General features: G+C 39.7%; 1 protein-coding gene across 2 annotated transcripts in view; it reads right to left on the reverse strand.

Annotated features, from left to right (window-relative positions):
- LOC124787929 (E3 ubiquitin-protein ligase MARCHF6) overlaps positions 1–24,325 on the reverse strand; it is a 38,612-nt gene extending 14,287 nt beyond the window's left edge. The window contains exons 1-5 of one of the 2 annotated variants that reach the window (XM_047254916.1): positions 24,046–24,325; positions 23,480–23,892; positions 21,748–22,104; positions 10,428–11,003; positions 5,709–5,984 (exon numbers count right to left, since the gene is read on the reverse strand). In XM_047254916.1, the coding sequence (XP_047110872.1) occupies positions 5,709–5,984; positions 10,428–11,003; positions 21,748–22,104; positions 23,480–23,860 (1,590 nt within the window). In that variant the 5' untranslated portion in view covers positions 23,861–23,892; positions 24,046–24,325. The remainder of the gene's footprint in view (positions 1–5,708; positions 5,985–10,427; positions 11,004–21,747; positions 22,105–23,479; positions 23,893–24,045) is intronic. The other variant, XM_047254917.1, reaches the window with a different exon arrangement.
- Positions 24,326–26,739: the final 2,414 nt, after the last annotated feature.

Raw genomic sequence — 26,739 nt, forward strand, 5'->3', positions numbered from 1 at the left:
AAAAGAGATGTCGTATGGTCTGGCAACCCATGGACAGTGCATTTGCAGTGATGAGAAATCGTATATCCTATATATTGACGACCTTACTAAGCCCTTTGCAGACATGACCTATCCACATACACCCCTAATCCTCCAATCGTTCCCAGAAATCAGCTGCAAAGGATTGTCATCTCTCCTCCAAAAATCAAATGGCTCTAAGCACTATGGGACTTAACAGTGAGGTCATCAGTCTCCTAGACTTGGAACTACTTAAACCTAACAAACCTAGATGACATCACACACATCCATGCCCGAGGCAGGATTCGAACCTGCGACCATAGCAGCCACGTGGTTCTGGACTGAAGCGCCTAGAACCGCTTCACCACAGCGGCCGGCTCATCTCCCCCCCCCCCCCTCTCTCCTTATCTCCCCCAGTACCATATCTTTCACCAGTGCTTCAACTACTTATTGTGTCTGAAAATGAGGTGAGTAGTCCGACCAACAGTCCATCCCAAAGCAAATCCGCCCTCCCCCCCCCCCCTGCCAAAAAAAAGTATTCCACCATCCACCCAATCTACACAACATCCACGCCCATCTGTACACTATACGCACACACTTCTTGCAACATAAGCCATTCCCCTGTGGAGGTCCCAGGTGCAAGAAGAGACACCTACTCAGCTCATCCTACTCCAATCCTGTCAGAGGAAGAGCCCACCTACGAATGGAATAGCATCATTTACCAGCTCTGTTGTAATTTCTGCACTGCATTTTATGTGGGCATGACTTTCTACCATCTGTCCCCCAAATGAGTGGCCTCAGCACACTGTAGCCAAAAGCAGAGCAGACCACATAGTGGCAGAACACACTGCTGAGCTCAACATGTGTGATTTCAATGACTGCTTTACAACTTTCCCCACAACCTATTCATCAATAAAAGTAATGCTCCAGGTCTCAATCTGCTGGTCCCTGCTCCACATCCACATCCACTCATACCCCTGCCCATTACCCCAAATTTACCCATCCTGCACCACACACTCTTTACTAGTTCCTCCTCTTACTGTGTTCAACATCCTCTCCCAGTCCACTCTTCCACATCACTTTGCATTGCTTGCAATCAGCCCTGCCTGCATCCAGAGTGAGCTCACTGGTGCCACATTCCTATGCTGTGTACCTGCTGCCTCTCCCTCCTAACCCTCACGCACCCCTCCCCAAAGATCCGTCCCATTCCCTACCTCCTCCCCCCCTTGCCCACTTCGCCTACTACAACCCCTCTCCCCATTCAAGATGGAGTGTTTGTGCAATGGTGGCACGCCATGTAGGATGTGTGGGTGTGGATTAAGGGCACCCCTCTAACTTTTGTGGTGTAACTTATCACTTTGGAAAAACAATGTCTTATCCAATGTGTTCCTGGGCAACAAATGATGATCAACATAGCGGAACTATTTTTATTAGTTAACTAGTTTAGACGCACAAGCTGTTGGGAAGATTATCATCATTTGTGCTTGCACTCTACTAAACATGAACAGTGCTCTCCAAGGCCCTGTGATGATGGCAGTTTTTGCTATGAACTGCGGTACCTGCTGGTGGGGTACTTACTCCATGCAGTCACGTCCCGGCTCAGGAAAGTGATGTGTGCCGCAGAACAGTGCCTTCCATGACAATGAGAGCGACATTATATGCCAACATGGTAACACTTCACTCAAACATGACTGGAAAGCTAGCAAAATTTTGTCTTAATTGTGTTCTTAGTGACAACTCAGCACACAAGTCCAATCCTTTGTGGCTATTTTACTATGCAAACAACAGTTTTACAACTTCTCTAATGTTAAGTCTTTTGCCCCTACTACTCTCAGAAACAGTGCTGCTGATATCTTCAAGGCATACATAGAGTTGAAATTTTCACTAATAGACTCCAAACCTACAGGCACCTACAATTTCTCATTTCCTCCAAATCATTCTTCCTTCCTCATGCAGCACTTTAGATGTACCTCTCTTAACATTTCATTTAATTCAAAAATAGTCTCTGCAGTGTGCCTACATTTTTCTTCTTGGTGAAACATGTGGACAGGACACACAAAGTTACCAACCCCCCCCCCCCCCTCGCACAAACCAGCTGCAAAAGAACACCCCAGTTATTAAAGTTGGCACAAAATAATTTGGTCTGCATCTGTGGTAGAGGAGAGGGCACCAGGGGTGGTGGGGTCTCTAGCCCGAAAGAGCAGTACACAGTACAGGAGATGGATTTTGACAGCTCAAGCTTTCACTCAAATGCACATCTCAAGAAACTTATAAGCTACATCTAGCAAGTCGGCTAATGATTGAATTAATGGGTTAAGTCTGTATGACCAATAATTCAGCAAATATATCAACAATGGAAAATCCAGGATGGAATGCAACAATATTGTGAAAAAGAAAGTTTCTACTAACTATATGGTGGAGATGCTGAAGCAATTATTTTCCCACACTCCACCTATGAAGTACTCTTTACCTTGCAAATTATAGTGACTGGTTGAGTTACAGTTGTAAAACCTGATTTTGTGCCAATCAGTTCATCAACGTATAAGTTGGCAAAGTGGCATTGAACAGAAACACTTGCACCAGCCTGCCTAACCATCCAAGGCAGGTCTCCTAACCAATAAAGTTGTAAAGTCTTTTCATTTATTTACTGCCATTCCTGAGGGCTGTATACTGGGATTAATGTTTAATGTATATGCACAAAGAGGTGTGGCCTCAGCTGCTTGAGACTGCAGTCGTGTGTGTGTGTGTGTGTGTGTGTGTGTGTGTGTGTGTGTGTTGTTTTTATGACTGACTGTGTGTGTGTGTGTGTGGGGGGGGGGGGGGGGGGTCTAATTTTGATGAAGGCCTTACTGGCTGAAAGCTATATTTGTGACAGTCTGTTTGTAGAGCTTATCTGCGACTCAACACCTCGCTATATGGTGAGTAGCAACTTTCCTTTTCACAATATTGTTACAATTCAACAAATAAAGATGTTCAAAGAGAACATTTTCTCATTTGACACTAAAAAAAATTTGTCACATACAAAAATGCTTGACCAATTCAAAACAAATCTGACCACCTATGGCCAGAAGATAATCTCAAAATGAAAAAGTGCTAAAAATGTGGCAGAGAAGACAACATTTTTATTACAATACTGACATTGTAAAATAATGAACATGGGTTGCATGGAAATTGTGTCTCATAACAAACTGTTTGATAATATTGCCAAAAAATTAAATTTTCTTCTCCTTTTTCTGCCTCTTTCGAGAGTAGAGGAGCCTGCAGGTATGTTTTCCTCCCCCTCCTTCGTTCTGTTTACTGTGCAATTGGAATAGCCAGCAGTTCCTGCAATCTTCTTGAACACAGTCTTAGTAAGATTTTTGCTTCCTCTTACAAATAATCAAATGTGTCTGATCATGAATGACTCTTCTTGCAACAATGGTGCACGAGGACAGTGGTACCATGCTGTGCGGCGAAGAAGTAGCAATGAGAACACTCCAAGTGCACAGGTTGGCAAGAGAGAAGCAACGGGGGATTTGCCCTAATACGAACTCCACTCACGGCCCCTCCATACATGTGTTATGTCACTGTGCAGGATCAAGATAGATGACCTGTCCTGCACAATCAGCCAGCACATGCCATTCCACTCCTATCATACACATATCCTACTCCTTCAGAGGCAGGGCATCTTTCGAAAGCAATTATGTCTTCCATCAACTATACTGGAACTTTTACACAATGTTGCACGTGGATGTGACCACCAACCAACCATCATCTAAATTGCCACTGCCAAACGATGGCCAAGAGCAAATTTCACCACCCAATGTGAGAGCATGCCACTGAGCACAACACACTCAACTGCAATGCCTGCTTCACAACCCTTGCTATCTGGATCCTTCCCCACCCCTACACCAGTTTCTCAAGTGCATAGCTGTAAAATGTCCTTTGAACAACCTTCAATCCTATAAACCATCAGGACTTGATCTTGGCAAGCCCTTCCCATGCCCAGCTTCATCCCTGTTCCCAAGTCTTCCACTCCCTTTCATACTCCACTCTAACTGAACCTCCTAGTCATTAATCTGCACCCACAATGTTTTCTCCACAGACTCTGTGACTCCGCACCTAATTCCCGGACCCTCTCCTCCACTTTATCATGTGTCATATGTAACTTCTCCTGCCTTTGGCGGGGTAAGCTCAGTGGTGCCATACTCCTACACAGTTGCTTTGCTACATCCCCATACAGGCTATCCACCCCTACTCTTCATCGTCCCCCCCCCCCCCCCCCCCCACCTTTCTTCTTGTGCTTCGCAGTCTTTCCACCAAACAAGCACGCACTTAAGCCGTGCAGTATTACCTGGGCAATGAAACAATTGTGTTTATCTTATTTTTTTGTTGGTCTGTTAGGCACAATGAAAGATATTGTCTGAAACATTAGTGATGATTCCTATCATTTTTATTGCTAGTGAACCACTCAATTCATCAACTGCGTAATGAATGGTCCCATCATTTTGCAAATTAATGGAAAATTCACTCATATCAAACATGTAAGCAATTATTTTACCCACACTCCACCTATAAAGTACCCTTTACCCTGCACCTTATAGTGACCGGTTCACTTAAATTGTAAAGCCTAATTTTGTGCCAATCACTTCATCAATGTGTAAGTTGGCAAAGTGTAGTCAAACAGAAACAATTATACCAGCCTGCCAAACCACCCCAGGTATGTCTCCTAACCAATAATGTTATATGGTCTTTTCATTTCTTTACTGCCATTCCCGAGAGTAGTATACTGGGATTAATGTGTATGCTCAAAGAAGTGCAGCACTGCTCAATTCATCCGGATGCTTTATGAGATTCTCAGTCTCTGTTATAACTCTGTTTTGTAATCCTGAGCACTCCTCAGTTTCTTAAACCTTAGAAGTGCCTGACATTTGAGTGCTTAAAATTAACATTTACTTTACATCTCCAGCTCTAAATTCCAGTCAACTTTTCATACATCTGTTGTTTCCAATAAACCATTGAATGCTCCAAAAACATATTACACTTCCTGTCCAAGCCAGTAATTTCCAACTTCCAAAGTCATTGAACTAATTACATTGCACTATCAGCTTTCTGCGTTTCTTGTTCTTTGATGATCCCATACAAATACCTCTCTTGCTGTCTCTTCACACATTTTTGCAAGACTGGTTTGGTTGTAATCAACAGGCCAACTTAGAAAGGTTCTATTACATCCATGGGCTACCTGTTGATACACAACCATTCCAACAAACAGTTACAGCTACAGAGGAAGCCTGTTTTTTCTTTTTTCACTACACATAATTCTTACTCAGTATGTCATGTGCAACATCCATGCAATCAGGTTACTCTCCAACAAAAAGGAATAAAGGTCTGGATTTAATGGACTGTTGACATCAAGATCATGCAATTCAGAACAGTCACATAATCTGTCAAGAAGTTGAGGAGGAAAATAATCAAGAATTTGTTTATGGGAACCATTCCATTTGAGATTTGAAACTTGCTCCCACCTAGAAGAAGACAATTATCTTGTTTAATATTGTCATTTGAATGTCAATGCATTGCTAGCATGTGCCACTAAAATTCTCTCTCATAAACAAATATTACAGTCACACTAAAAACAATGTATTTATATTTTTCTCAATGTACAAATCTGTAACAAATGAAAAGTCATTTTTAACAAGTGAAAAAAATGAAACAAATATATATGTTCATACCTGTATTGGGCTGAAATCTGGATCATTCAGATTTCTTAAAAACCATAACACTCCGGGTCGCAGAACCTCCCTCAGCAAAAGAATAAAGGAGGCGAAGTAATACACATACACCATTCCTACAAGCCAATGTATAAACATGGATGTCCCAGGTGCCATTTGGAAGCTGGTTTCTCTGTCTCGCAAAGTGGCGTCAAACATTGATAACGAACAAATATCGAGCCACCATCCACATATTAGAGGGAGAACCCCAATCTCTACAACGGACAACAATGAGACCTGTAGCAAAATGAATCACAATAGATTATTCCTATCAAACCGTAATGCAAAAAATTTATTTAAGAAAGGGAAAAAAAACAGAAAGGAGTGGACAGAGGCAAGGAAAAGTAAATTTTAATTGAATTCGTGCAGTGGATAAAAAATATAAGGAACAGCTCATATCAACTAAAAATAAATCTACAATCAATAATTGCTCTGGCAATATAGCTTAAAGCATACATGGATTACTACGATACTTCAGCATAGGGTTAAAACCATGAAAACTGTTGTAAATGTGACTAGGTAACAATGACACTGCAACATCATGAGCATTAATGGTTGGGTTGGGTTGTTTTAGGGAAGGAGACCAGACAGTGAGGTCATCGGTCTCAACAGATTAGGGAAGGACAGGGAAGGAAGTCGGCCGTGCCCTTTGAAAGGAACCATCCCGGCATTTGCCTGGAGCGATTTAGGGAAATCACGGAAAACCTAAATCAGGTTGGCCGGACGCGGGATTGAATCGTCGTCCTCCCGAATGCGAGTCCATGCATTAATGGAAAACAACCTAGCTGCTCCCAAAAATTGGAAAATGCATCTCTTAAGGATGCTATGCCCAGTAAATACATTATTTCTGTGTCAACATTCACATTTACATTTGTGAAGTGTCTATACAAATGGATAGTCTAAGATGATTCAGCTCTGGTCATTTTCATCAGCTGTTATAAATCTAGAGTGTGGCCACATCTCACACTTGTGTAGAACCTGATGAAAAGAAGAAATGTTCAATTCATCTGCCCTACACAAAAATTAGCAAAGTATCATCACATGTTACAAGAGTGTATGAGTTACACTACTCAAGAAAGTTCACAAATTAAGCTCCACTGTGGGCTTAAAATAAACAACAGAAGATATAGAAAAGAAAAGGAACTGACAGTCTCAACAATTTAAGAAACTATTGTTTAAACAAGTTACCAAAGAGTAGCACAATATAATAATGGTCTTGGCTCCAATGGCAAAGCTGTGATCTCTGTGTATCTGCCTCACAAATATTAAATATTTATTAAAGTAGAGAACAAAGGGTATAGATCTGCTTCCTGATTAGGAATACTTGTGGAAACATTCAGCAGGGAGCGGGACACACATGAGCAATGTGCACAGGGCATGGAAGCAAGTAACAGTGCAGTAATCAGAATAGTTATTTGGCATGTACTACCACCAATTTTCCCTTCTAATAATTCATTTTGAAGAAGAGTCTTACATTTAATTTTCACTGTACTCTATTTTACTAGCACTTCATGGCACAAAGAAGCTCAAAACTTTGTCTCTAAATTCTACTCCTATCACACAGAATGGTAACTAAACAGTGTTCTAGTGTAGGTCTCTCTCTTTTTGAGTAAGCAATGTGATAGCAATGATAAAATTCAAATGCATGGTGAGCAATAACTAAATTAACATCTCTGTAGTTGGCTACAGTCGCAGTCTGATGTATCTACCATCGTTCCATCAATGTTGTGAATCCAGTGTGATGGTCGTTAGTCTGAAACCTACAACACACTCACTCAATAATTGCAAGTTATGTGTTTCCTTGAGTGCTTAGAGGAAGGAAGGAAGGAAGGAAGGAAGGAAGGAAGGAAGGAAGGAAGGAATGAAAGAAGGTAGGTAGGTAGAAAGGAAGGAATGCAAGAAAGAAGACAGGCTAAGACAAGTCTGACTTAAGACTGAGAATGGGCCAGTCCTGTATGTGCATGCAGATGGGTGTGATATTACTGCAGAACACACAAAAGTTATTTGTATAGATTGATTCATCTCTGTTAAATTGCACAAATGCTTAAATACATAGTTTGGAAGCAAAACTGTGTGAAATGTAAACAATTACCCAGATTTATTTTCCACCAGTTCTAGTCACTAATTTGTATGGTTTAATATGATTTGTTGTGAATGCCACTACAGAACTGAAATTCAACTTGCACTCAGTTTTTTCAATCAGACTTTTTTTAGCTGAAATACTGACACCAGCAAGTCTTGCATAATTATGCAATTTCGTTTTGGGCAGATGTGTTCACAAAATTAGAGTATGAATATGTAATTACCATTTAGGTTGTTCCAGTGTCCATTCAACATGACTGATTGTTGAAGTTGGCAATGCAAATTTTCTGATGTGTAACGGAAGCCACAATAAGCATTTAATTAAAGTTTGAGTGCTGAACTCCTGGCCATTAAAACTGCACCATTTAACAATCATAAAATTGGCATGAACTACACTATAGATTTGGGTATGCAAATAATTAGCATTTCAGTCCATCCACACAATGTAGGTTGGAGTAACAAATTCTACATTAAGCATATAAGGCCAGATTATGCAGTGGATTTGTCATTCAGATTTTGTTGGCAAGATCATATTACACCTTGTGTAACTCGGAGAAATGGTCACCTGCAGGTGTTGGAATCATACAGTGCCAGGGTCATGGTCTATTGAGAATGCAGTTTATTGTTCTACAGTTTTGTTGCTTCCACTGGATGGGATCCTGTAACTGTCATCCGAATATGGAATCAATGGGTTCAGGAGGGCAAGATCTCAGCACCCTCACTATTAGCACCTAATCCGATAGACATATTGTTCGCTTGGCTCTGCCTCTATATCGTGTACCTTGATGACACAGCAATAGAGAGAGGCACACCAACAGACATGGCCCCAATGACAACATAGTATGCAAAAGAGTGGCACCGAACCATTTGGGATTGGTTCAAATGGCTCTGAGCACTATGGGACTTAACATCTATGGTCATCAGTCCCCTAGAACTTAGAACTACTTAAACCTAACTAACCTAAGGACATCACACAACACCCAGTCATCACAAGGCAGAGAAAATCCCTGACCCCGCCGGGAATCGAACCCGGCGAGAACGCTACCTCACGACCACGAGCTGCGGACACCGCAGCATTTCTCCAGATGATTCCTATTCTTTGTATACCGTAACATGATGGACATTTGCATACATGAAGGCTCCAAGGAGGACTAACATTGCCAGAGGCCACCCACTGACACATGGGTCCAACATCTGGCACGATGAAACAGTGCTATGGTTACAGAAGATGATCTCTGGTTCATATGGCTGTTAGTTCAGGCAGCATGCACTGTGTTTCAAACATTTTAAAACTAAAGGCAGTGGTGTATCTTAGAGATATTTGTGACTATCTTTGAACAAAATAACACAAGACCACATGTTGCCTTTGCTGTCCTGATCTTCTTTGATAAAGAGAGTATTTGAATGTTGCCCAGGCCAGTACGTTGTCCAGGTATCTGACTCACTGAAAAGATCTGGTCATGACTTGCTGATGGACTGGCATACCACCACTAACCAGCCAATACAATTGATGAACTCCAGCATAGAGTTGTAGTAGCACGGAAAGATGAACCTATGTCTACCATTCAAGTTTAGTTTGACTTGATACCTACAGTTTGATCCCTTAGGAATTCACACGACTTGATAACTAGCAAGATTAGAGCCATTATTGTTGACAGAGGTGGCAGGACTGTGTATTAAATTTTGCACCCTTTACACCTACATATCTCCTTTAAATATGACAATGCACTCTTTCCACTGTACTGAATGAAGTTTAGTCATCTGCTTCCTGTCAAACCAGAGAGGAGGTCTTCAGTTCTTACTCTAACAAAATGTAGATTCTTACAGGTATACTCCTTAGTATCCGAGTATGAGAAAAAGTTAATAATCCAGAAGTTATGCCTGGGCTTTCCAGCTGATCTTCCTGTGTGCCATGACTCAATTCCCCGAGTTTGAAATGTGAGAAAAAGCAAAAAGTCATGATCATATTTTCTAAGCTACGAAAAACAACAATGATAAAAGTTTATATGCCTGAATATTAAAACTATTTTATTCTTCAATGCATTTTCCATTAAATTGCATATAGTTCTGGGATCCTCAAAATTTGTTTTCTGATGCCAACAGAGGAGCCAAAATTCATGTCACGAATCCCCCCCCCCCCCCCCCCGAGATACTTCACAAGTCCCAATAGGTGGTAATCAGGAGTTAAAGCTGGATTATAGGGAGGAAGCACAGGGATTTTCCAACCACATTATATAAATAGTCCATAATAAATGGCCATGATATCTAACAGCACACTTTAAGACACCTCAATCTGTCATCACAATTTCACCAGTTCTGTCTCTTTTATGAAGGAATTACATGATTTTTGTCTACATATAGCTGTTTTCCCTAATCAGTGTGCTCATTTGTTGCTAGTTCTTGTCCACCGTTACAAACCTCTTCCTTAGTTATAAATAGTTATAGGCACTGATCAAACCATTTATCACTTATTCAGGATGCATACTATCATCGCATAATAATAACGTATCACGGAAAACAATGATGCTTCTATGGCAACTCATTCATCTACTGCTGCTAGCAGCCTAATTTCTAATAAAATATAGAGTAGTCACTTACCTTAACAACAACATAACAAAGACCAAGAATTCTCTTTGAACGCCTCAATCCCAGAAGAGATGCTATAGTGCGCAGCACAACAAGTCCCAGGCCTATCATGACATACCCACATAGTGTTGTTACAAGTCCTTCAAAACGTGATGCAGTAGCATGTTGCTGTAGACCAAATCCCATAACTGCAAAATGTCCTATGTGATATGGGCAAAATGCAAATACCAGTATGAAGAGAGTGTTGAGAGAGACAACCCAGAAAACGTGTTCCAGAAATGCAAGTGACCCGTCAAAGCCCAAAAGCTTCTCCCATGTGAGCTCTTCTGCTGCACGATCCCATTCAATAGGATTCCAGTTGCCTTCATCAGCTCCCTGATTAGCACCCTGCTCGTCCCCTTCAGCGCCCCCATTTTCTAAAACATCTGCTGGAGCTTCAAGTTCTGCACCAGCCACTGGTGGTGGAGGGACACCACCACCAAGGAAAGCTCCAAGTTCTGCACCAGCTACTGGTGGTGGAGGTACACCCCCACCCCCACCACCTCCACCACCACCAAGAAATGCTCCTATTACCATGGGAAGTGCTTCCTGTGAAACAAACAAAAATAATGGACTCTGTTTTTAGAGCATCATGACACTATTTCATCAATAAACATTTTGCTTGAAGAAATTTTTTCTGCAAAACTTAAAGCTTTAAGAAAGATGTCAAAACTTTCATTTTTAATTTTCAAATGTTCCTATTCACAAATGGTCTAAAAAAGAATGAACACAAATACAAAACTGGTTACCCATATCAGTCTTCGTGACTACATCATCATCATCTTAAAATATTCATAATAGCGGCATTCTTAAGGGGAAAAACAAAAAGACCAAGTAAAACCTGATGTTGGAAATTTCAGTCTACCTATACAGCTCAAACAAAATCCACGTCATCACAAAACCACAAACAGCTCAACAACTCTGGAATCTGACACTTCAACTGACCTTTTTAACATGCGCATGCGCAAATATAATCACACTCATATGACCACTGTCCCTGGAAGTCGAGGCAACTCTGCGAGCAGCTGCGACTGATTGGATAAGCAATCTGGGTGGTGGGGGAAAGGAGGAGGCTGGGACTGAGAGGGACAGTGATAGCAGGGTGGGGGTGGGGGATTACAAACTGCTGCTCATGGGAGTGTCCAGGGAAGAGGCAGAAAACAAGAGAAGTAAAAAAACTGATAGGAACAGGGAATGTACTAGATGGACAAGGACAATGACTAACGAGGGTTGAAGCCAGTAGGCTTATGGGGACGTACAACTTACTGCAGGGAGGGTTCCCACCTGCAAAGTTCAGAAAAGCTGGTGTTGGTAGGAACGATCAAGATGGCCCAGGCTGTGAAGCAGTCACCGAAATGAAGAACTTTATGTTGGGCAGCGGGCTCAGCAACTCCGTGGTCCACCTGTTTCTTGGCCACAGTTTGTCAGTGACCACTCATGCAAATAGACAGCGTGTTGGTTGTCATGTTCAAGTAAAACAGACCACGGCGGTTGTAGACCACATGACTAGTTTCACACGTACCCCTGCTATTGATGGACGACGTAATGCTTGTGATCACACTGGGGTAGGTGGCAGCAGGAGGATGTATGGGACAGGTCTTGCATTAGGTCTATTACAAGTATATGAGCCATAAGGCTAGGGGTTGAGAGCCAGGGTTGTGTAGGGATGGACGAAGATACCATGCAGGTTCTATGGGCAATGGAGTACACTGTGGGAGGGTGGGAAGGATAGTGGGGAGGACATTCCTCATTTCAGGGGATGACGTGAGGTATTCAAAGCTATGGTGGAGAACGTGATTCAGTTGTTCCAGTCCTGAGTGATAATGAGTCACGAGGGGAACACTCCTCTGTGGCTGGACAGTGAGATCTTGGGAAGCGGTGGAAGGCTTGAAAGATAAGGCACAAGACATCTGTTTCCAGACAATGTTGGAAGAGTAATTACAATCTGTGAAGGCCTCAGTGAGGCTCATGATTTATTTCCTCCTCTTCAGTACAGATGCGATAGCCACAGGTGGCTAGGCTATATGGAAGGAACTCCTAGGAACTCCTTGGTATGGAATGGGTAGCAGCTGTTGAAGTGGAGGTACTCCTGGTGGCTAGTGGGCTTGGTATGGACAGAGGTACTCATATAGCTACCTTTGAGGTAGAGGTCAACATCAACGAAAAAAGGCTTGTTGGGTTGAGGAGGGCCAGGTGAAGTGCATGCGGAAGGTGTTGCGGTTCTGCAGGAGTGTGGATAAGGTGTCCTAACCCTCGGTCTGGATTGTGAAGATGTCACCAATGAATTTGAACCAGGTGAGGGGTTTGGGATTTTTGAACCAGGTGAGGGGTTTGGGATTCTGGGTGGTTAGGAAAGGATTCTTCTAGATGGCAAATGGATAGGTTGGCATAGGATAGTGTCATGCGGGTGCCCATTGCCATAACCCAGATTTGTTTGAGGTGACACCGGAATCCATAGGGTGCTGGGAAAGGTAGTGTTCAATAGTGAGTGAGTGAATGAGTGAGGGAGGGAGTGCATTATTGGGGATGTGTGAACAAACATTTCCTAGCATGCATAATGGTGCACAAGATATGATGTGCAGAGTGCATTGGACTCTGTAGAATATACATGTTCCATGTTTGTTGATGGGCAACGTAATATACTTGCATGGCCAAATGTATTAATATGTGTTGTGCAAATAAAGCGAAAGTCTATTTTGTCCCTTAAATAGTTGTTACTTGTCATTTAGCTGTGTTAATCTGAATAAACTACAACAGGTTAAGGGCCCAGTTACTGAATTAAAGTGAAATGGGATGTTGTAAACGGTAAATTGGAACCTATGGAATCAAGTTTTGATTGATCCAGTGAATTATGTTCACACAGAAAAGGCTACATCAGCAAAGGAGGTATGGGACAAATTGAAAAACGTATTTGGAGATGGTGGTTTAACCACAAAAGTAGGATTACTTCATGAGCTGATAACCACAAGACTGAATAAGTGTAAAAGCATGGATGAATATGTGAATAAAATAATTTCAATCCCCAATCGTCTGTGGAATATTGGTTTTGAAATTGCAGATGAAATGGACTGGAAGTTTATTGTTAGCTGGACTACCAGAGAAATATTCGCCAATGATTATGGATTTGGGAAATTCGGGAATACCCATTACAAGAAGAAGAAGAAGAAGAAGAAGAAGAAGAAGAAGAAGAAGAAGAAGAAGCCAATAAGATGTTTCAGATGACAGATAATTGGACATATTGCTTCACAGTGCAACGAAAAGTTAAGTATCAATTCTAGTAGTCCTGAGAGAAAGACTACCCATAAAGGTGAGGCATTTTCTGTTTTTTACTCTTTTAATGAAGCAAGTGATGATCATGCAGAATGCTTCCTAGATTCAGGAGCATCTGTGCACATTACCAAAACCCCGTCAGGTTTGCATGATGTTCAGTCAAGGACTGACATTGGAATTTCCACAATTGATGGATCTAAGTTAAGGTGTGAACTCGCAGGAAAAGGGGATCTTAATTTGCTTGTGAATGGGGAAAAGGAAATTGTTACTGCTCATGATGTACATTATGTAAAGAATATTGAAACTAATTTGTTGTCAGTAAGTGAAAGAGTATAGAAGGGTAATAAAATTATCTTCGATACAGAGGGAGCCAAGTGATAGACTTGTGGTGATATTGTAGGTACTGCAAATAATGTAAGGGGTATTTAAAAAGTGAAATCAGCTCAAAATACTGCCGAAACAGAAAATCACTCTGTTGATGCTGCAAAAGGTTTCTTGTGGCATAGGAGACTTGGACATTTGAATAGGAAAAGTATGACTTTACTGAAGAATACGGCAACTGGAATGGAAAATTATGGAATGAATAATGTCCAATGTGAGGTGTGTTTTGCAAGAGAAGCAGGCTTGACTGCCATCTAAACAAGTCAGAGCAGATCTACCGAAGTCTTGCAACTCATACACTCAGATCTCTGTGGACTTATGGAGAATAAATCCTTAGGAGGTAGCTTCTATTTCCTGACATTCATAGATGCTTTTTCTAGATACATGTATGTTTATTTTATAAGTAGCAAGGATCAAGTGAATGATGTATTTTTTGTTTATTGCAAAATGGTCAAAAGACAGACTTGGAAGAAAATTAAAATTATTAGATCAGACAATGGATCAGAATATGTAAACAGATGGTTTAAGTAACAGTTGAATGAAATGGGTATTAGGCATCAGACTACCATTCTCTACAGTCTTCCTCAGAATGGAGTTGCAGAACGAGCCAACAGAACCATTGTAGAAAAGGAAAGAAGTATGTTAAGCGATGCTGAGCTATGTAAGTGTTTTTGGGCAGAGGATGTGTCAACAACAGTGTATTTAATTAACAGATCACCAACCAAAGCTGTGAGACACATGACACCTTATAAAGTATGGACTGGGAAGAAACCAGATCTAAAGCACTTAAAAGTCTTCGGATGTGAACCATGGTTCAGATTCCAAAACAATTAAGAGGAAAATGGGATGCAAAATCTCAAAAAAATATTTTTGTTGGCTACCTTGAGGATTCAAAAGGTTACAGATTTTATAATCCTGTGAATAAGAAGATAATAAGTAGTACAGATGTAGCATTTTTAGAGGATTATAGAGCTAAAATAAAGGAAAGTAGTCAAAGTGATACAGTAATGCAACAAAGCATAATGTGTGATAGTGTTGGAACAGAGATGGGAACTGAAACAGAGGAAGACAAGAAAAGAAGAGGAAGCTGATGGGCTACCCAAGAATCAAACTGAGGAAGAAGATTCAATAGAGGAAGTCTGTTTAAGGCGGTCTTCACGTATAGCAAAACCAAAAGAATATCCAGAGTATGAAATGTATGCTGCCTAAACAATCAACAGTGAGCCAATCACAGTTGATGAAGCTTCATGAAGTTCAAATGCTCAAGATTGGAAAAAAGGCTATTGAAAAGGAGCTGCAATCTTTTGCGGATAATATACAGTAAAACTTCGTTAACACGAATCTGAAGGGATCAAAAAAATCAGGAGTTCATGTTAAGTGAAAAACACGGATTTTAGTAAGTATACATGTACAACAGTACACTAATGTGTAATACACTACACTATCAATCACGTTACTGTAGACTTATAACACTATAAAGTGATTGTAAAATCCAAGCACTCACAAATTATGTAAGTTACTTTCTTGGAAAAAATTCGGTCATGGTTCGCTCACGTTCATTGGAACGATAATATTTTGTAATTTCACAACATCCGTAAACCTAGCAGTGATGTTGAATGTTGAAGCGAACCGTTCTAAACAATCCAAGGCTGTAAACATCTCCTGACGGGTAGGTGGAATGGTATCTGTACTCTCTTTCTCTTCACTTTCTTCTGATTGCCCTTCTTGCACCTCGTTCACAGCTTTTGGCACATTCGATTCCACAGAAGCACATACAGCAACATCGTTGTCTACGAAAATGAATTCTTCGAAACTAATCCCAGGGTTTGCAACGTCCTGCAGAACTGTCTATTCAGCAGGTGATGAGGCATCTTCTAACTCGTGGACACCTTCAGTGTTGCTATGTCTCCAAGCTCTGTTAAAGCACTTCGATATATGATGTGGCGATACCGAATTCCAGGCTACTGCGATGGCTTTTATTGTGTCAAACAGATTCCAATTTGGGGTTGCACTATTGTTTTCAGCAGCACAAATGGCAGCTCTTACACGTCGCTTACGATAAGCTCTCTTTATGAGAGAGATTATGTCTTGGTCCAAAGGCTGAAGGCAGCTTGTGGCGTTGGGTGGAAAAAACTGAACCTTTATGTTGGATAGGTTCAGATCATGAACGTTATGGGCAGTACATCTGTCCAATATAAGAAGAACAGGTCTATTTTGAGCAACCATTCGACTGTCTGAACGAAGAAGCCACTTGCAAAATGATGTGCCATCGCTCCAAGCTTTCTTGTGGCGAGAGTAGATGCAAAGTAAAGTGTCCATATTTATGTTTTTAAAACAACTTGGTTTCTCAGGTTTACCAATAATCCAGGGATGAAACTTCTCACTGCCGTCAGCGTTACAACACAGAAAAACAGTCACACATTGTTTGCTTCATGCTCCACCGTGACACTTATCACTTTTTATCCCCAGGGTGTGGTTTGGAAAAAGATTGTGGAAAAATCCAGTTTCATACATGTTAAACACATCACACGAGGCATACTTTTCCCTCACTCGGTTGAATTCATGCAACGAGCTGTTCGCACTTTCTTTGTCAACTTTATTTGCTTCACCACAAATTTGTTCAGATGAAATTGAATGTCTGTTTTGGAACCGATACAACCAACAAGCAGAACAATGAAAGTCTTCGATGCCCATATCTTTAGCAATACCATTTGCTTTTGACTGAATCACAGGGCCAGTTAAAGGTATGTTAGATGCACGCATATGATTGAACCATTCTAGCAGTAACGCATCGATGTCTTCATACTTGGCGGTACGAAGTCGTTTAGATTTGTTTCCAGAGCCTGATGCCGCAGCATTAATAATTTTTCTCGATTCTTAATAATCGTAGATAAAGTAGATTTAAGTATTCCAAACTAATCTGCAATTGCTGTTTTCTTGGTACCACGGTCCACTTCATCTAGAATCTTAAGCTTTAACTGTACATTTAGAGATGTCTGTTTCCTCTTTGCCATTTCCGCGTGCTACGGTACTGAATGTAACTGTAGTTTTTATTCAGTATTCCAACTCGATACGGCTACAACTAACAGGACACCTGTCAAATCTGGAACTGAGTACATTCCTAAATGCTGCTGCACACATTATTGAATGTCTTACAATGTACAGCATACGCTGATTGTTGAGATGATAATCACGGCTACCGACCTACAATACGTTAAAAACAAGTCAACAACAAGTATAATTAGCTTTGTAGTTACTTTCCTACATTCATTTCGAGGGGAAAAAAAATTATGCTTCAGAATACTCTAACGTCGAAAATTTGTGTCACAGTGCAATTTAATTATGCTAGGAACTGAAACAGAGTTCGTAAATCACCTTAACCGAAATTCGTGTTAACCAATAAAACATACCATAAGAACTAATGTATTCCTGGCGGGACCAATATTTTTTACGCGTTAACCATGAGTTCGTCTTGTGCGAGTTCGCGCTAACGAGGTTATACTGTATATGAACGGGTTGACATGCCTGAAAATAAAAAGCCCCTAAGAACAAGATGGGTGTTTAACATTAAAAATCCTGAGAGTGCAATACCAAAATTCAAAGCCAGATTGGTAGTTAAAGGATATTCCCAGATAGAAGGAATTTATTACAATGAAACTTTCTCACCAGTGGTGAAGTATTCATCATTAAGATACCTTTTAGCTCTTGCAGTAAGGGAAGACTTATTAATTCATCAAATGGATGTGAAAACACCCTACCTGAATGTAAGACTGGAAGAGAAGATATATGTGATTCCACCTGATGAAGTTAAGCGACCTTATCGAGGGAAAAGGAGAATTTGCAATTTGAAGAAAGGCATATATGGATTAAAACAAAGTGGGCATTGCTGGAATAAATGTTTGCGTAAAACTTTGATAAAACTAGGCATGTTACAGTCAAAGGCAGAATCAAGTACATATCATTAAAAGAAGAAATTCCAATCATGGGCATAGAGGTAGATGATTTTTTAAATTTTTTATTCTAACCAGTAGTGAAAGCCAGATGAACTTTTTTCAAGAACAGTTAGGGTCAGAATTTAATATGCATTATTTAGGGGAAATTAATCAATACTTAGGCATGAAGATTCTAAGAAGTGCCAACAGTGAAGAATTATGGATTGATCAATCTCTGTACACAAGAAAAATCTTAGAAAAGTTCAATAAGGAAAATTGTAAAACTATTTCTATCTTTATGGAAAATAATGCAAAACTGCTAATAACTGATGATGACAAGAAACTTAAGGAAAGTGTACCCTATCTGGAAGCTGTAGGAAGTCTACTGTACTTAGCACAGACTTCCAGACCAGACATTGCATTTGCCACAAGTGCAGTAAGCAAGTTTTGCAGTGATCCAAGAGAAAAGCACTGGATGGCAGTCAAGAGAATATTCAGATATTTAAATGGAACTGCTGATTATAAGTTAAAATATTCTAAAACTGGAAATGTAAATTTGGAAGGATACAGTGATGCAGACTGGGGAAATGAGATGGAAAGCAGACTCTCCATCAATGGAAGTTGTTTTAGACTAATGGGAGGATTGATATCATGGTCATGTAAGATGGAAAGAATTGTTGCTTTGAGTACTGTAGAAGCTGAATATATGGTCTTGTCCTTCACAATCCAAGAAGCTCTTTGGATCTGTACACTGATGAGTGAAATAGAACCTCCTCCAACATTAAAGCCAACTATGGTATTTTGACAATATGGGAGCTATTAAACTGGCAAAAAATAATGTCACCAGTGTAAAATCCAAACATATTGACACAAGGCATCACTTTATAAGACATCATGTGGAACAGGGAAAAATAATCCTCAGTTGTCTGTGCACGGAAGAAATGTCATCTGATCTCCTAACCAAACTTCTCAGTAAGGACAAATTTCAGAAGCTGGTGAAACATTATGGTTTAACCTGGCATGTACAGTGCTGAGTATCTGAAAAATATTTGTTCAAGAGGGAGTGTTGGAGACATGGGAACATACATTTTCCAGCGTGCAAAGTAGCGCACAAGATATGATGTGCAGAGTGCATTAGACTCTGTGGAATATACATGTTCCGTATTTGTTGATGGGCAATATAATATATTAGCATAGCCAAATGTATTAATGTGTGTTGTGCGAATAAAGCAAAAGTTTATTTTGTCCCTTAAATAGTTGTTACTTATTTAGCTGCCTTAGTCTGCATAAACTACAACACACACACACACACACACACACACACACACACACACACACACACACACACACACACATGGCGGTCCATTGATCGTGACTGGGCCAAATATCTCACAAAATAAGCGTCATACAAAAAAACTATAAAGAACGAAACTTGTCTAGCTTGAAGGGGGAAACCAGATGGCCCGCTAGATGGCGCTGCCAAAGGTCAAACGGATATCAACTGTGTTTTTTAAAATAGGAACCATAATTTTTTATTACATATTCGTGTAGTACGTAAAGAAATATGAATGTTTTAGTTGGACCACGTTTTTCAGTTAGTAATAGATGGCGCTGTAATAGTCACAAACATATGGCTCACAATTTTAGACTAACAGTTGGTAACAGGTAGGTTTTTTAAATTAAAATACAGAATGTAGGTATGTTTGAACATTTTATTTCGGTTGTTTCAATGTGATACAGGTACCTTTGTGAACTTATCATTTCTGAGAACGCATTGTGTTACAGTGTGATTACCTATAAATACCACATTAATGCAATAAATGCTCAAAATGCTGTCCGTCAACCTCAGTGCATTTGGCAATATGTGTAACGACATTCCTCTCAACAGTGAGTAGTTCGCCCACCGTAATGTTCGCACATGCATTTATAATGCGCTGACGCTTGTTGTCAGGCGCTGTTGCTGGATCGCAATTGCAAATATCCTTCAACTTTCCCGACAGAAAGAAATTTGGGGACGTCAGATCCTGTGAACGTGCGGGCCATGGTATGGTGCTTCGATGACCAATCCACCTGTCATGAAATATGCTATTCAATACTGCTTCACCACATGCGAGCTTTGTGCCGAACATCCATCATGTTGGAAGTACATCGACATTCTGTTACGCAGTGAAACATCTTGTAGTAACATTGGTAGAACATTATGTAGGAAATCAGCATACATTGCGCCATTTAGATTGCCTTTGATAAAATGAGTGCCAATTATCCTTCCTCCCATAATGCCGCACCATACATTAACCCGCCAAGGTTGCTGATGTTCCACTTGTCGCAGCCAACGTGGATTTTCTGTTGTCCAATATTGCATATTATGCCGGTTTACATTACCGTTGTTGATGAATGATGCTTCGTCACTAAATAGAATGTGTGCAAAAAATCTGTCATCATCATGTAATTTCTCTTGTGCGCAGTGGCAGAACTGTACATGATGTTCAAAGTCGTCGCCATGCAATTCCGGGTGCATAGAAATATGGTACGAATGCATTCGATGTTGATGTAGCATTCTGAACACCAACGTCTTTGACATTCCCGATTCTCGCGCAATTTGTCTGCTACTGATGTGCGGATTAGCCGCGACAGCTGCTAAAACACCTACTTGGGCATCATCATTTATTGCAGGTCGTGGTTTACGTTTCACATGTTGTTGAACACTTCCTGTTTCCTTAAATAACGTAACTATTCGGCGAACAGTCCAGGCACTTGGATGATTTCGTCCAGGATACCGAGCAGCATACATAGCACAAGCCCGTTGGGCATTTTGATAACAACAGCCATACATCAACACAATATCAACCTTTTCTGCAATTGGTAAATGGTCCATTTTAATATGGGTAATGTATCACGAAGCAAATACCATCCGCACTAGTGGAATGTTACATGATACCGTGTACTTATACGTTTGTGACTATTACAGCGCCATATATCACAAAGCGAAAAAAGTGGTCCAACTTAAACATTCCTATTTCTTTACGCACTACACGAATATGTAATAAAAAAGGGGGTTCCTAAAAAAAAAAAAAGAGCAGTTGATATCCATTCGACCTATAGCAGCACCATCTATCGGGCCAACCATAGCGCCATCTGGTTTCCCCCTTCAAGCTAGACGAGTTTCATTCTTTGTAGTTTTTTCGTTTGATGCTTATTTCATGAGATATTTGGCCCAGTCACTATCAATGGACCATCCTGTGTGTGTGTGTGTGTGTGTGTGTGTGTGTGTGTGTGTGTGTGTGTGTGTGTGTGGGCGCGCGCGGTTTTTTGTCTAATGCAGAAGAAGGCCTTTTGGCTAAAAACTAAACTTGTTAGCAGTCTTTTTATTGTACCTTTCAGCACCTCAGAATCTCCATTATATGGTGAGTAGCAATCTAATCTTTTCATAACATTGTCATTATTTTAACAAATCTTAATAATCTGTATGTTATGTTTAGCTATTGCACTTTCCATGCATCACAACTGAAACCTCTCACTATGATATGAAATGAGTCTAAATTTTCATTCATGAATGTCACACCAAACAACCTCCTCCTTCCACATGCTTTGGACAGCCTGCCTGTCAGTTTAGGCAAGCAAATATTAATAATGTTTCTATCACCCTGTAGTCTACGAACATCTGCATTAAAACACTTCTTATCACATTCAGTGTTTTTAACACACATTACCTGTTCAAGGACATCATTGTTGTCAGGGGGCTGTGGGGGATTAGCAGGTGCAGCTGCTGCATCTGCCACAGCTGGGGGATTGTTGTCTCTCTCCAGCCAATCTGGACCACCACCATGTAGAACATTATTGTTGTCAGGATGGTGTGGAGGATTAGCTGGTGGGGCTGGTGCATCTGCCAAAGGTTGAGGGTGGTTGTCCCTCTCCAGCCAATCTGGGCCGCCACCATGAAGTATTTGTTCTCTTAGCCACACAAGCCCAATGAATGCAAATAATGTACAGGTCACAACAAAACAACCATGGAAAACATCAGATGCAATATTTTCCGTGGAGAGCATGTCAAGGGGTAAAGTCAGGATCTGCAAAAAAAAAAAGGAAATACCTCTTTCAATACAATGTTTTAACTGAGTGTCAATGCTTTCATCTATTAATCTGGATCTTATCAAACACTATAATTATCACTTCAATGCAAAACATTTGCAATTACAGGATAATGAAAATCTGAAAAAAATACCTATAAGAAGGACTATGTATGTTACATAAGTAAAATCACACATTTCAGTTTTCAACTGAATGTAAACAGGTTTTTAGTAGGCAAAACAATGTAGTTCTTTATACTTCCTCCCACTAAAATGTATCACTACTTTAAATTACTTAGTGAATTCTTAATCTTTGTACCTCTCTCTTTTCCGGTAAGTTACCTCACTTGACATTTTGCCTTGATGCCACTCATAATGTTTTTGTTTATCTTATTGGCTATTTCATACTAAATATAACATTTAATTTAGTTCTTGTGGGTAGTAGCTTAGATCGTGTTGTTTACTAGACCTATGTAGGTCTAGTGGAGATAATGATCCACTATGTTTTGGGTTGTGATGTACACTAGACTTACATAAGCTTTTTACAAGATTGTGATGGCACACTGAACTTGAGCGTGGCTTGAGGTCTAGGTTAGGTTGGAAGGTGACAAGCTAGTTGTGAGGTGGCACACAAACTAATACATAACACAACATAATCAGTCGTCTCTATACATTCCACATTTCATAGTACCTGATCAAAACAGCTATTTTTCCACTGCACTCTTATTTTAAAGTTTGTAATATGTTTCATGACATTAATAACAAGAACATTCTTGGTTTTATTAACAGCTTCCCTATAATTCCCACCTGTCATATTTTATTTTTATGATATTTTTGTGTATCCCATGGGGCTCTCAGCACAATTCTACAATGTTCACTAGTCCCACAATTTGTTCAAAATATATTTACATACATATGTTTACAGAACACAACACTGAACACAGGACCAACAGCATACAGCTGCTAGAAGGATGCTGTGCTGTAATGAGTGTCACAGACAACTAGATTTTACTGACAGATTTGTTACTGTGAGATGTACACACAACTCTGTGGGACTTAATAAATATTTGAAAACAATACCAAATAAAGGCAGCATTCAAATCAAATTATTGTTAATAACTTTCTGTAATTCCAACCATAGTAACTTCTGCACAGAACAGCTGAAAAGCTGAGTGACTCGATACTGGGCATCTATCACACATCAAATATGAAACAAGTCCTCTTTACCAACTGACCATGATATAAATTTAATTAAGCAAAGCAATATTTCGTCGACAAACTATTAAGTCATATTACTGGAGTAAAATACCTACTTCTTTACTCCACAATTGTACATTCTTACACAATTAGTTTTTCACAATAAATTTGTACTCACCGAGTCGACAGAGCCGGTGAAAAGACATCTGTAGATACGGCACGCTGTAAGAGGCACAACACCTAACCACGCAACAGCTACCAACGTATAATGTAACCAATATTTGACAGCTGTAGCTATGCTTGTAAGCAAACCGCCGGCTACATCCCGTAAAGGTAAACGCCTGGGCATGTCGGGAGAATAAATAGGTGTGAATGAAAATCGATGACCGCATAATTCACAGTATTCTTTTCGGCTATAACGCATCCACTGAACTAGGCACTCTTGGTGTATCCATTTTATGCTTCCAGTACAAATGCACGGGTGAAACAAGGGCCTTTCTGGGGAACCCTCCGATCGGCAGACACGGCATATGTCAGCTCCTTGTAAATCTTCCATCATTTTGTACTTCGTAATTCTCAAGCGGGTGTAATCTGTGAAATCAGGTAATAAACAAATATATAACACTTAACCTTCATCACGGGGAAAACAAGATTCCTACTCGCTATAAATACAAATGTATATCAGGGGTACTGAAACTGATCCGACGAAGTTACGGTGTATCACATTAATAAGTAACATCATACCGTCTTCACCGTGCAACGTTCATAACTATTGTGTCCGTCGTCTTCCTTGAGTTTAATAATATCCTTAGTTAATATGTCACAGTGAACTCGTGTCATTATTTTGAAGTTTTTTCGTAATGACAACAGGATACTCATCAAACACTATTGCTATCATATTCAGAGTACTTGTCATACTCTGAAATTCACTGCCAACAATTTAATTTGGTCCTAAATTTACGATTATACTGTATCCTTCAACACAACGTAATAAAAATCACATGCAATAAGGCAACACAGTACTGACAACCTGACTTGTTACGGTAAAGATCTAATAAAGATAAACTTTGACTTTCTGAACCACAATAAATATAGTAACAAAAACAGAAATAAGTAAAACTTATGAATATGATCGTAGAATTTTATGATATTTATTGTCTTTCGAATCATTCATTCTGGAAGTTTAAATACCAAGGCATAAATAGATGCGTTTTTGAAGAAGAAATGTGTCAGACAGAAATCTTATTGTTCCCGTAACAGCTATTCATTTTTTCCGATATTTTTCACTTTTCTAGCAGAAACCCAATTAAATATTTTGTTATACAATATTTTTGTCAAGATTTCCATGGTCACAATTGTGACTGAGCAGCGTCCGGTCAGATATTAGAAATGATATTACCTTCTTGTTACCTTGAAACGGGATTTTTTTATGCTAGCTCTTATTTGACCCTAAGAAAATTTTTACTCTTTAGCCTCCATCACCGACAACATAGGAAGATTCTATGCTCGTATTCATTCCGAACTGCCGAGAAGTCTGTTGTTTTAAATGAGCCAGAATGAGAAAACAGCGCCATAACTCCATTATAAGAATTCCCAAATCACCTTTATAACATTAACGTTGTTGATTCCCCATGCAGCCAAGACAGCGAAGAAGGAACTGCCTTAAATCATGAAATTTTAACAAATTTTTTGTGTGGCTTTCATTTGCAGCAAGCACAGAAATATTTGTTTTGTAAACAAAACCGCATTTTTCTTGCTTTTAGTATGTCCCAAATACCTGCCACAGTGAACGAAATTATATAAAAATTGAACCAGCTGAACATTCCCTTGCCAATATCCATTATACTTCTATTAAGTATGAACGGTATAAGGATTTATCAGATTATTGGAACATATCTCAAAGCTACAGAGACAAGTGGGAACACTGTGAAGAAAGCCTACTACTGACACAGTACTGTATTAAGGGAAATACAAATTCTGATCGTTTTGACTTCAGTCATTGTAAGAGGTACAATGTCTGTATCTCCTAGATGTCCAAAGACCATGATGTGTCTGTAAGGTAACTTATCTTACTAATTTGTTAGTATAGAAACAATATTAGAGTCGCATAGGAATGTGCAGACACAGTAAACTGCATGGATGGAAAAGGAAGTAAGAAGATCCTAGCAACAAACGGCCTATTGCAGTGCACTTAATATTTAGAAAGGTACTTGAATATGTAATATCCAATAGACTTAATCATTTTTAAACATAACAAAAATCTTGTCACCTCCTCAGTTTGGCTTCCAAGGAAAGAAATGTACTGCTGGTGCAATACATGAAGTATTTGATCTTACTTTGGAGCTTGTTGACAAAAAGAAATTCCAGCCATAGATATTTTCTAGACTAGACAAAGACCTTATACATGGCTGATCACAGCATCCTGCTGCAAAAGACGTATTTCTATGGAATAAGAGGAACCGCCCATGGCTGGTTTAAAAGCTCTGAAAGATCGACACCAGTATGATGAACTAAATGAAATAGGGCCCTCGGGAACAGACAGCACTGCACATTCTTCGAGAAAAACCATAAAGCAAGGCGTTCCATAAGGCTCAGTCTTAGGTCCCTTATTGTTTTTACTTTACATAAATGATCTTCCACATAGTCTGTCACACACCAAGACCCTTCTGCTTGCTAATTACACCACTGTTCTCATATCTGCTACAGATAAAACTCTCCAGTCTGCTGTAGATATTACCACAGATCAGTCAGATTCATGGCTTAAAGATAACAGGTTGCTTCTCAATGTACAAAAAAAGACAGTCAGATTAACTATTTGGACTGCCAAAATAGAAATTCACTGGCATCAACTATATCACTGGACAATAATAATATTGAATTTGGCAATGAAACTAAATTCTTGGGGGGTTCCTTAGCTGATGCCCTTACTTGAAAAAAACATATAGATTTAACTAGCTCAAAATTCAGTCAAGTATGTTTTATGACCTGATGAATAAGGAAGACAATAACCAATAGTACAATGGCAAACAGTGTGTTATGCTCTTGTACATTTGGTACTTAGTTACAGAATTATTTTTGGGGTCAACTATTTAAACTTCAATAGAAAGTAGTCAGAACGATTTTATTCAAACAAAAAGAGAAACATGTAAACCTCTATTTAAGAAGCCGAATGTATTGCCCCTTCTGTATGAATACGTACTAGAAATATTACATTCCACAAAGAAAAGCATTAACAAACTTGACAGAAATGTGGACTGACACCATCATAACACAAGATCAAAAACCTGTTTAAGACTAAGTTCTCATTCAAGAAACTTGTACAGTAATGATGTTAAATGTACAGGAATAAAGTTAGACAATCACCTTCCAGCATCAATAAAAGAAATTTGGGAAGTAAATAAATTTAAAATGAATGTAAAATCTCTCTTAATAAAATAC

Source organism: Schistocerca piceifrons, chromosome 3 (genome assembly GCF_021461385.2).
Source record: "Schistocerca piceifrons isolate TAMUIC-IGC-003096 chromosome 3, iqSchPice1.1, whole genome shotgun sequence".
Lineage (NCBI taxonomy): Eukaryota > Metazoa > Arthropoda > Insecta > Orthoptera > Acrididae > Schistocerca > Schistocerca piceifrons.